The sequence below is a fragment of the Numenius arquata genome, chromosome 7 (assembly GCF_964106895.1).
Source record: "Numenius arquata chromosome 7, bNumArq3.hap1.1, whole genome shotgun sequence".
Classification (NCBI taxonomy): Eukaryota; Metazoa; Chordata; class Aves; order Charadriiformes; family Scolopacidae; genus Numenius; species Numenius arquata.
In genome coordinates, this window is record NC_133582.1 from 37345654 (window position 1) to 37358152 (window position 12499).

Below are 12499 nucleotides of genomic sequence, written 5' to 3' on the forward strand. Positions count from 1 at the left end.
TTGAGCAGACAAAAGTGCCTCTGCGAGGTAATCGATGCTGGGATAAAAAGACAGCCGAGTTTCAAGTAATAAATACTGGTTTGGAACACACAAATGGCTGAGGCAAGGGCAAAATGGTTTAAATTTGTGGGCAATTTCTTTTTACTTCAGGCAAGAATAGAAAGCGGTGTTAGAGACAGGGGAAGTGAAAGGAATAACGTGCAGAATGAGAAATAAAACAAAGGAAAAAGTGGTGCTTTCAGCAAAGCCAGTGGAACAGCAGAATTGAAACATGTACACAACAGAGCCTGTGCCAAGCCTGGGAGAAGACACCTCGAAAGTCTCGGCAGCAGGAGCCACAGACTTCAGCGAAGGCACTATTTGGGAGGGGCTCATCATCCTGGGGGTGGTTGTAATGATACCTACATAAACTGCTGGAGAGGGTCCAGCAGAGGGCTACAAAGATGATGAGGGGCCTGGAGCATCTCTCTTAGGAGGAAAGGCTGAGGGACTTGGGGCTTTTTAGTCTGGAGAAGAGAAGGCTGAGGGGGGAGCTGACCAACGCCTATAAATACTTAAAGGGTGGGTGTCAGGAGGATGGGGCCAGTCTTTTTTCAGTGGTGCCCAGGGACAGGACAAGAGGGAACGGGCACAAACTTGAACATAAGAAGTTCCACCTGAACATGAGGAACTTCTTCACTTTGAGGGTGGCAGAGCCCTGGAAGAGGCTGCTTAGAGAGGTGGTGGAGTCTCCATCTCTGGAGACATTCCAAACCCACCTGGACACGTTCCTGTGCAACCTGCTCTGGGTGGACCTACTTTGGCAGGGAGGTTGGACTAGATGATCTCCAGAGGTCCCTTCCAACCCCATAGCATTCTGTGATTCTCAATAAACAGATGCCCAGGACAGTCTTGTCAGCAAGTAGCGGGAGGTCTGTCACTGCTTTTCCCACTCAGTTGAAGGGTGGTGGGATTACTTTTGAGGATTTGTGCATCCTTCCCATAGCAGGAGGGTGGTGCTGAGAGCAGGGATGGCAGTTCTGGGCAGGGGTGCAGAGAGAGAGAGTACGAGCACCAGAGGGAGATGCCAAAGGTGAAGGTTTCATGGGAGGCTATTTCTGTGTGCTGCCAGGGAAGGACCTACAAGGTGCCCCCTGTGGTCCCACTTCTGCCCTGGCTGAGGGCTTCCAGGCGCTGCAGTGGCAGGAAAAGCCCTGCCTGGCCTTTGGCTGTCCCCGTCCGCAGCACAACACTTGACGTGCAAAGCTTCAACCCAAGCACTTGCTGTTAAGGCAAGGGTTAGGATACCAAAACTAAGATGTTTTAATGGCAAAGTCTGACAGCCTGCAAAATAGCTCCCGCTTCATTATACAACCCGCAGATGAGACTTCTCAAAAGCTTCAGAAGGGGACTTAGCTGAGCGTGTGTCATTTGTTAAAACGACTGCTTTGAAAGTCTCAGCGTAAGTCAAATTTCTTTCTTCCCTCCACTTAAAAGAAAATTTGAGGAGTCACCATGGTAAAAATAATGTTACTCTAACAACAGCACTTGGATCACGGGCAAAACCAAAACTGTGGTGTGTACGTGCAAGGTATTTTCTGCCTTCCCACTACCAGGAGGAGGGGAAGCATCCAACTAGTGACCTCTTGGCGTCCCTGCAAGCATTGCTAATGGATAGTGCCAGGACTATTAGTTTTGAAAGCTTCAGTTCATTCTCCTGCTGGGTTTATGACGCGAGTAAAGCCAGAAAGACAAAACTCCTCATCAGGAGAGCACAGCAAAGACTGCAGGCAGTGTGCAGCAGAGGCAGGGTGAAAATAAACCTCAACAGGGGACTACGTTGTCATTCTTCAGAAAAGGTAAACCAGTCACGCTTCTCCTCCTGACAGGAGGTGACACACTGGGTAAGACGGATATACATGTTTTTAAACTCTTTTTTTCTCCTCCTGTTGTTGTTATACCTCATTTCACCTGCTAAGTTAGAAATATTTTACTTCAGACATGCCGTTGGTGACTCCATCACCAGCTTGTAATAAAAAGAAAGAAAGACAAGCTCCGAATGAGGACTGGCTATGATAAATACAGGTAAGACTGTATTTGAAAATATCAGTATTTTCAGAAGAAAAATAATAATGAAGGACAGACCAATAGCAAAGAAAAATGCCATCATGGGGAAAAGCAACAAGACATAAAGGTCCAAGCAGCCAGCAGTAGTCTAAAGAAGTTAAATTTATGATAATGTTATATGATATGTTAATTCGGTTTACACCTTACCCATTGCAGACATCATTCCCAATTGTAGCGTAGATGACTATGGCTGGATAGTCCAACAGCTGGTTTCTGGCCAAGCTAAAAGATAAATAAGCAGCTATATTAATGGGGAGATACGTTCCCAGTGTCTGAATCACCCACCGCGCTTGTGTGAGATCGCATTTGGAATTAGCTCGTTTAGATTGGGCCAATGGTCAAACGACTACGCTTCTATGTTTGGGAGAGTTGGTGGGGGTTTTTTCTTGGCGGGGAGGAGGGGGTATCTCTATAGTTTTATATTTTATTAAAATTTCTTAAATAGAGTTTTTTTCACTTCTCCCTTTTGCCCCTCCCTGGACTTGTCTTTTTCACTGTTTTTCCTGCTGGCTTTCTGTTTCCTTTGTATTATTCGGAAGCCAAATCAGGTAGTTTCATTTCAGGGCAAAGACATAAATCAAGATGGGAAGTTTTTAATCAGAGATGTGAGAAGGCGGCTATGGCTGACAACTAACTTTATGTGTAGGACTGGGCTCATGATCAAGTCAGGATGTGGTTTGAAGTTCAGTGCTAGAGGGCAAGGATTCATTGCTACTTTTTCTGGAGGAAAGAAAAATAAATCCCTCAGGATGTGAACTACGTCAGCATCGAGCAAACTAAATCAAACCCAATTGCCCCACAGCCCACCCAAATTCATCTGAAAAGGAGAGTTGCTACCTCTCACTGTCCAGGAGTTACTCAATCATATCCACATGGAGATAACACTGTGGATCTGCCCATGTCTATCTACATTGCTACACATCAGGAGTAATACAGTTAGAGGGACACAGCTTTAGAGAAAGACTTAGTCTTTTCTCTAAAATCACTGGAAATGCTCCTTTGGCTTAACTGGGCCAAGGTCACGACAGCCACACTTCAAAACAATTTTTCTTCTGTTGGTAAATGTTTATACCAGAGCAGAAACAGCCAGCACTTCAGAGCACAGTGGCCAAGGGAAGCGGTGCTTTTTAGGACACTGGTGGATGCTACACTCCTTACAGTGCTTTACTTGTCTCTTTTGAAGAAGTAGGACTCCAGCAACACTTCTGTACCCTCAATCGGTGTTCGAATCCTATTAAAGACTCACCTTTTTATTAAATAGAGGAGGTTTCCTGAAGAACCACCTGATCACATGCAGCGGGAATAAAAGAAACAGTACAACATCATTACAGTGACAGATGAAATGAAGTGCAAAACCCAACTTCATTGCATATTTCAAAGAATGCAGGAGCATTAAAAATAAAAAATGGAACAGTAACTCATCTCTGTAACCTTTTTGGGCGCCGGCATTAAGAAGTAAAGCTAAATCCAGGGACCTGCTGCCTCTTGCCTGAGTCCCACACTTCAGACTGTAGAAAATCAAATACTTTTAAGTGCTAGGTTGTTTGGATCTGGCTTTTTATCCGGATCTGGCAGCTTCTTCCCATCTGTTGAACATAGTAGTCTCTTGTAAACCAGCCAACCTGACTTGTCAACAGTTGGTCTACTTTTAACTTTCCCTATAAATTGCAAAGGGAACTGTTCTCACTCTTCTGAGAGAGTAAGCGTCTCACAGCTACACCACATTGGGACTGATTCAGGTCCTAAACATAGGCACCAAGTGCCATTTTTGACATCCCAGGGTATGCAAGACACCTGCAGCGGGGCTGGCAGATACAACACAGGATGCCTGCGAGATTGTGCACTTCTGGAGAGGCAGCTGGAGGTGGGAAAGATACCCATAAAAACCAGTAAAACATCTTGAATAGCACCAGTCACCGGCGTTCGGGTGTCTGCATTGATCTCCCCACGAGCGGCAGACTTACGAAAAATACTATTAGGCCAGATGCAGCCCTCCCGAGCAGCTCTGCATTTCAATGGCAACTCACCCAAATGGTTAGATGCAAATCTTTCCTCCTGCAGGAAAAGAGCCAGCTAAGCCTAAGTATCTCTGAACATCTCTAATCTTTCATTTATGTCTTGAATGAGAAAAGCATTCCCAACTAGGAAAGCTTTTAGGCAGTTCTCTCTTCTCTCTCCTCTTTTCTGCATCGTGCCTCTGAAACTTGCTTTGAGGAGCAAATCCTGTCCTCCCCGCAGCTCGTGGGGGGAAACTTGTGGACAGAACATTATTAAATCCTTGCTGGATTGGTACAGGGGACAGATCTAAGAGATAAACCCCTAAGGTAGCAATAATACACTTTGCATTTTAATAGTGGTGCCTTTGTTATTATCACTCAGAGTGATGCCAACTGCATATATCAAGGAATCCTTTATGTTTTAAATAATCCAGTTTTTTTCCGAGCTAAAAATGAATGTATCTGTTTGCTGCTTCCCTCCTGAGGGTCACGAGTCCATTCAAAATCCAGCCCTTATGTCGAGAAGCTCTTTTCAGCAGAATAAGAGCCCCACAAAATCCTTAGAAAATATGGCTTGGAAAACTACTGCCAACTGATTTTTTTTTTTTTTTTTCTGTTTAATAGCCCTTCTTTCAGCTTGAGTTCAGAACCCCTCTGTTAAGCCATTCTGCCACACGGCTCCCTGGACCAGGGCTGCAGTTCCAGCACAAATAAACTACTGGGATGGCTAGAAATTAAAACTGTATTTACAAAAAAGCAAGAAGCTGTTCTTGAGTATTTAGTACCTCCACAAGTGTAGGCAGGTAGTTATAAGCAGCTCTGTGGAAAGCATCAGCACAGTTAAAAATCAAGTAAAAACATCAAGAAAATGAAGGGGGTTTTTAGAGAACCGTTTTCACGGATAAATAGAGTCTTCAAGGAATTTTTTACGATACAGGATGCAATCTGTGATTAAAACATTCGAGAGAGAAAAAGAGATGAGACAGAACTGTTCCCCTTACATTGTTGAATGTCCTGGCAGCTGTTCCTGGATCCCCCCCCCCCCCCCCTTCTCTGTTGCTTCCCAAATATTTTCAGACCAGTGGGGGGGGTGGGTGGGTGGGTTTAGTTTTGGTTGAGGAGTCAGTGTTGGGTCTGCTTCTGCTTGTGAGCAACCCCAGAGTTCATAAACCTTGGAATACCTGAGCCGCACTTCTTGATTTTCTTGCTGTTAGACCTCATGTGGCTGACAAGGAGCAGCACCAACGGGCACTGAAAGAGCCTGGGTCCAGAGAGCACCGAAGGTGCAGGGTGGACAAGAATGGTTTATTGACTTCTAATCTTTTGCTCCCTTATAGAATCATAGAATTGTCCAGGTTGGAAGGGACCTTTCAGATCATCGAGTCCAACCATCAACCTAACTCTGATCAAAACCATCACTAAACCATGTCTCTAAGCACTATGTCAACCTGGCTTTTAAATACCTCCAGGGATGGGGCCTCAACCATTGCCCTGGGCAGCCCAGTCCAATGTGCAATAACCCTTTCCGTGGAAACATTTCTCCTAATATCCAATCTGAACCTCCCCTGGTGCAACTTGAGGCCATTTCCTCTTGTCCCATGGCCTGTTCCTTGGGAGCAGAGACCGACCCCCCCTGGCTACTCCCTCCTTTCCGGGAGTTGGAGAGAGCGGGAAGGTCTCCCCTCAGCCTCCTTGTCTCCAGGCTGAAAAATGTATGCTGTAAAATGCAATTGGAAATGTAACAGTGCAAAGAAAAAAGTCTCTGGTTTTCCCCAAATGAACTCCAGGTGGACTAGAACTTCTAAGACAGATGAAGAAAAAAAAAAAAAATTATTATTTCTTAACTGGCTTTGAAGCTTATGTGAGATACCTGATGCTTGATGGCCCAGGGAGCCACAGGGTCTGTTAATAAGACCTAATTTTTCTGGTCAGAAGCAAGATTCCCAAAGAGACAGATCAGACTACAAATGGCAAAGGAATATACAATACCTGTGTTTTGAAATAGCAGACATTATCCAAGTATCTCATGCAAAACACGGATGACAATCACAAGATTGTTCTGTAATTAGGGTATTCACTTTTCCTGTGTTTATCTAATGATTTTTTGGAATATTTTAGCAACTGATTTTACTATCAGGATGCTTTTATCAAAACTAAGGATCTCTAACAAGTGCTGAAGAATATTTAAAAGAACTTTCTGACGCCACACCTGAGCATTCTTGCCCAGCCGTCACAGCTGAAGATCTCACTCAGCCAGCGAAAAATCACAAAAAACACATGACCTACAAACCTGTGTGAAGCTGCTGGAGGGAAAGACACCAAAACCACACTGAAAACAATGAAACGATAATAACTATCTGTTGAAAACTGCTCAGCAATCCATTTTGATGGAAAACATTGATTAGGACTGTGAGCTGCTTGTTGAGCAACCACAAGCTGAAGGCAGTAGTAGTGGCAGAGAACAGATTTGTTACGAATTATTAACCTATATCTGGATGTGGGGGGTTGGACTAGATGATCTCCAGAGGTCCCTTCCAACCCCATAGCATTCTGTGATTCTGTGATATACCAAGCCTCTTGTGCGGTGCCCAAAGTGAGCAAAGTGACCCAAAATGAACATCACCAGTTCTGATGTGACTCTCTCCCGGGACCCTGCCTGCGTAACCTGCCCTGCAGGAGGGAAAGATCCACTATCTCCAGGGGATAATGGGAATTTTGAAGAAAGGGAAGGCAGAAATCCCACCAGCATGGCTCTCGGTCTGCGGCTTGGCTTGCCATCCCTGGGCCGTGGCTCTCGGCTGCACGCCTCCCCTATCAGATCCGCATCTTTAGCATCTCTTCTTCTCATTGTATATATGTGGGGCTGTGAAGCATCATTTTCAGAAGCAGCAGCTGTCTCAGGTGGGACTAGGTCAGGTTGGTGGCCAGCTTTGTGCTTTACTGACAAAGTGGCCATTTAAATCCTCCCATTCAGGGAAAGTATTACGCCAAACGAGGCAATAAAAGCAAACCTTTACAACGTGGTGTCAGCGCGATGATTAAGAGAAGACACTGAGGGAAGATATCCTGGGATTTTTCTACCACTTGTAATTTTTCCTTTTTTTAAATTCCCCTCTCAATTTTCTTCAGAGTCATTTGCCCTGACACAGGCTCACCTCCTTTGATATCCTGCAGGTGTCTGTAGCGTAAGTGGAAAGGAGATACACGAAGGGGAGAGAAAAAGGAACGATGAAGACAGAGAGAGATTTTTTAACAAAAAAAAGTCTATGAGGGACTTGGGAAAAAGGAAGAGCGGAAGGTAAGCCTCCATTAACATAAAGAAAGCAGAACAAGGTACCGAGATGAACTGGATATAAATGAGAAGAACCACTGACACCTAGTCATCCATTGACCATCTAGTTCGGCCTCTGTTTTATTCTTTCACCAGAAAGCACGTTTGGGGGACTGCAATAACAGGAGTCACCAACTCTAGTGCCCTGTGGCTTACAGACAAAAAAGTCAGAAGCTCCCGACCCATGGCACCAAACACATCGTAAAACACCTGTGTAAAATACCTGAAACCTCAGGAGTACCACATGTGCAATAGGAAGAAGGAAGGCGTATGAGAGGCATTACCAGTGGCATCCTTGCTGGCACCAGAAAGCAATTTTTAGGTGAAAATGCCCACCTGAGCGTGGAAGTGATCCTTGCATCACCCTACCTCTTCATGCCACCTCTTCTGCATGGTAAGATCTCCGTCTGTCGGAGGTGAGGGGCTGGGGCAGACCCTTCCTGATCCTAAATCTTGCAGGAAATCCCAAGCATTTAAAAAATTTCTAAGTGGCACTAGGGGCAGCAGCGCTCCTCACTTGCAGCCGGCATGACTCATCTGCTGGAGAGGGAGTAGGCATCCCATAAAGCCAAATTATCTACCCGAGGAGAATAAATTTTCCCAAGCTTGTGCAGCCAGTTTTCTGAAGCAGGAAAATTAATTAAATACAATAGAAACACAATGTGATAATCACAGAATAATCAAGCATCTTTTAAACCTGCTGTTGGGGACATCACCTAATCCAACACACAAAAGCTAACATCGTAAACATTAATTGCTAAGGGAGATTACTGTCATCCCTTCACACAACCCCTTTGACAAATAGAATCAAACTCTGTCTTGAAACAACTCAGGGTTTCTTTTTTTGCCCCCACTCCTCTGTTTTTAGGGTTATTCTAGGTTTTCACTCCTTGATAGTAACCTTTTCTTTTTTTTTTAATTTCCCCTCCAAACAGAAGTAGGATTAATGAAAACCCATGTTCTTGTACTGGAACTATCCTTCAGTTTAAACCTTTCTCCCCACTCTGTGGTGTTTATGCCTCAGAAGGATTCAAAACCGTAATCCTTTTTAATTTTTGCTTTGCTCAGTTGCCAAGGTGTCTTAACATCCAGAACAACAGAAGACTCCATTGCCCTGATCTTCCCCAAAGCCCTTCTCTGTATCTATTCTCACCAAAGCGGGTCCTCCCTAGGCAAAAGGGACCAAATTCTACACAAGCTGGAACATGGGAAGTTCCATTCAAATCTGAGGAAGAACTTCTTTCCGGTGAGGGTGGCAGAGCCCTGGAAGAGGCTGCCCAGGGAGGTCATGGAGTCCCCTTCTCTGGAGATCTTCAAGACCCACCTGGATGCAGTCCTGAGTGATGTGCTCTGGGCAACCCTGCTTTAGCAGGGGAGTTGGACTGGATGGTCTCTAGAGGTCCCTTCCAACTCTGACAATCCCGTGATTCCGTGATTCCCAGTGGCTTATATGAGGTAGGACTGTCTCCCTGACTCTAGAGCAAATGCTGTGCGTGATGCATCTTGCAACCTCCTTAGTCTCTTTACAGCTCTATCCTGCACTCCCGGCTGTTCCTTGAAATTCCCCTTTGCACCCCGATGCCTCTCTCCGACCACCACCTCCAGCCGACGAGCCACTAGTTTACAGACAAGGGTCTTATCATTAGCATGCCTTATTCAGTTGTACAAACATTTCCTGTAGAGGTACCTTGCAAGACACTTTCCTTAATTCTAGTTAGATTAGATCTCCTGCAAATACCTTTGGGAACACAGAATGTTATTTCATAGAAAGAAGATATTAAGCCAGCCTCACAAAATTAATTTATTAATTAAAACTTAACAGAGTTAAGTTTTGTCCCAATTTTGGTTTACCTGTGTATGTCCTTGATTCCTCCTTTAAGAGTTCCAAGAGCACGTTGAGATGCTTGCACCATTGACCTCCCCAGTTTTGCAAGAGAGTTTCTATTTGCTGGTCTCCAGCTCCAAAGGATGTCACAGGACATCACGGACACCCTTGCTGTGAGACTGACGACTGGCTTGTGCCCGCTCTGCAGCCCCGTGAGCCCCCTGTGCTTCTGTGGGGTGCAGCATCCCTCATGGGAGTGCAGAGCTAGGGTCTGCAAGTGGGGGACCATGCCCCAGCCTCCAGAGGAGATGGAGGGCAGACCTCTTAGCTCCATCACTACTCGTGACATCCCTCTAAATCCCCACTTTTGGCCATGGCCAAAAAAACCCACCATGTCCTGGGTTGAGAGACACAGGACTAACTTTTCTTCTAATGCTGGGGAAAATGGCACTTTTAGAAGACTCTAGTGTCTGAATTTGTGAAAATATTTACTTTATAGCCAGCCAGGCTCTGTGGGATTCAAGGTTCGTGTTTTCGAGCCTTGCCAGGGGCAGGGACAAGGAGGAGCAAGGCCTGGGCATTTGACCCGGGCTGGCCAACAGGATTATTTCATACCATGAACATCACATCCAATATAAATTAGAAAAGTTTGCTGCGTAGGGGGCTCTCTCCCTTGATGGCGGCGGGTCCAGACAACTCCTTGCCCCGGTGCCGGAGCCCTGAGCCCTTCCCTTCCTCCTGAAGCCATTGCGCTCCCAGTGTCCGCCATTTGCTGTCCCTGCTGGGAGTGCACAGCTTCCTACTGATATAGATGGCTGAGTATCATCTCTGTATATCTTATATCAGTATTGGGATTAATACTGGTTCTTTAGTATTATTGTTAATTATTTAGTCTTAGTCTATTAAATCTATTTATATTTCAACCCTTGTGTTTCTTCGTGTTCCCCGATTCCCCTTTCCGGGTGGGGAGGGGGTCATCGGGTGATAGAATAATTGTCTAATGACAACAGATTGTTAGGGGTTCTCTCAAACCATAACAAAACCCCATAAAATTACAGTGGGGTACACAGTTTTTTAGCCCAGTGGAAGTTCTTAGTCAGTGCATGGATAAAAGCGATCAAGCCACACAGCTGCCTGCTCGGAACCAGAAGAAAAGACAATGAACTAAATAAGTGCTGTTCTCTATTTTCCCATGCGTGCAATTAGGAAGGGGTTTCTCTCTCTTTCTTTTTTTTTTTTCTGTAATAGGTTTATTAATACAGCAACAAGTATCAGACTTGTAAGATTTTTAAAAAAAAAAAAAAGTGAAAAAGCTCAACGTACCATTTTGGGAAATGTTCTGTAAGTCTCTGTGATTACAGCGATTTCTCCGGCGCAAACGTAGATATAGAGAATCTGTCCAGCCTCTGAAACAAATTGAGAAAATGCAAGCTCTAAACTCATAAGATACCGACAAAAGCAGAGCTGATATTAAAAATGAAATATGTTCTCGCCTCTGAACAACTCTGTGCCTCAGTTAGGTATATACTTTTATTTCACCAACTCTTTTTTGTGGTCATAAATCTTTTTCACCTTGAACGGGGTGCCCTAAAACGGAAGCCAAGATATCCTCCCAGAAACGATAAATTGATGGAGACTTTCTTTGAAATTGCTGCATCCAGGATGCTTTTATCCCAGCTTTTCACATAAGGTGTTTAAAAACCTTTTTGTTAAACATCATTTATCAAAACAATGCTGTTGATTGCTCACTAATTGACTCTTCAATTGGTTGTTACGGAACAGTAAATAAAAGAGAAGAAATATTGGCAGGGCATTCATTTCCCAATGCCATAAATCTTGGATAGATTGATCTGAAAACAGGTTACGCTTGATTGCGATTAGTTCTCTCCCTTACTTTGCAGTGTTGAGAAAAAAAGAAAATGCAAATGAAAAGGATAACAGCCCAGAGGGAAGCTGATGAGAAGGTCCCGCTCCCGGCCACAGGTACATGGTCATCTTTATAGGGGCTGCTGATTTTGTGTTTGAACTTAGACACCGAAGGAATCAGGTGACTTAAATACCAGGGCTTAAGAACAGCAAACTCGGGTGAATGCAGAGAAAGAAAAGACAACGATTCGTTTTGAAACCAGCAATAAAAAGTAACTATCCACATGATAACATCAACCAGGCACCGTGCAATGAGCTACACAAGAAACGCCCGGGCTCTTTGGTTTTCAGCACAGCAGGTGGGAGGACCAGAAACGGCAAACAGACCTTCATGGTTAGAGGGTATCAGTTAATCAGCGGTGTCCCTGCTCACCCATCAGGGCAAAGGAAAGATGGGCATGGACTGCATCACTTTGTGTCTCTATTTCTGCAGGCTCAGAGTAAATGGGAGCTTCCCACTGCACATCGCCTGCCAGTCTCCACCACTCTTAGTCATCGTGGTGGGAGATTCGGAGCTACTTCTCTTAAAAAATGCTTTGAAGTCCCACAGTCCTTCTTTTTTATTCCTTCCAGATGTGGAAGAGATTAAAAAACAGAACCAAGGCCTATCACTGACAACTTCAAGGTCAATACTAAGCTTTGATCACTTGTGAACTTGAGATTCTTTGGAGCTCAGTTAAATACTGTGCATTGAGTAGTTGGACACTCTAATAGATTTTTAAAGGTCAGTTTTGTTGCCGACTCTGAAAGAGGAGGCTGAATAGATCTTCTCCATTGACTTGTCAAGCAGTTATACCTCCTTAAAGCACACACTGTGTGAATGTAGCTGAGGCTGGGAGCCTGGTTTTTGCCCAGGGAGGAAAAAGAAAAGCAAAAAGTCCAAGTGTATGGTGCAACAGATATTTTTCCTGGAAAGGAATATATTCTGCCAACTTTTTAATTCTGTGGGTAGAGAGCCTCTTTAGGCTTTGCTCACGCTTAATTTGGCATTTCACTGTATTCATGACCTATCTTAGACGTATAAAATACAAATTATCTGAAACTCAGGCCAGACCAGGCACTGTTGATAACTGTATCTTTCAGTTCTGGCAGGAGCCAAGGGCCTCTTAGTGCTGGCCAGAAAGATGATTAACAAAATTATGATTTTTTTTGTTTTTTAACTTCACATTTAAAACTGCAGGCATTCCAAGGTGGGGTTTTTTTTGTGTTTGGACTTTTATTTTCCTTCCCTTCTGGCAGAGAGTTCTTTTTTCCATCTATCCCTGCATCCTTCCCAATGAGCCAATGTAAAACACAAAATTAGCTCACGGGAGT

At 44.4% G+C, this 12499-nt stretch overlaps 1 protein-coding gene across 1 annotated transcript in view; it reads right to left on the bottom strand.

Annotated features, from left to right (window-relative positions):
• The window catches only part of AOAH (acyloxyacyl hydrolase), a 97404-nt gene that overhangs the window by 25233 nt on the left and 59672 nt on the right, over window positions 1–12499 (bottom strand). Inside the window, exons 14-16 of the mRNA XM_074150457.1 lie at window positions 10583–10665; window positions 3353–3389; window positions 2254–2328 (exon numbers count right to left, since the gene is read on the bottom strand). Coding sequence (XP_074006558.1) covers window positions 2254–2328; window positions 3353–3389; window positions 10583–10665 — 195 coding nt within the window. The remainder of the gene's footprint in view (window positions 1–2253; window positions 2329–3352; window positions 3390–10582; window positions 10666–12499) is intronic.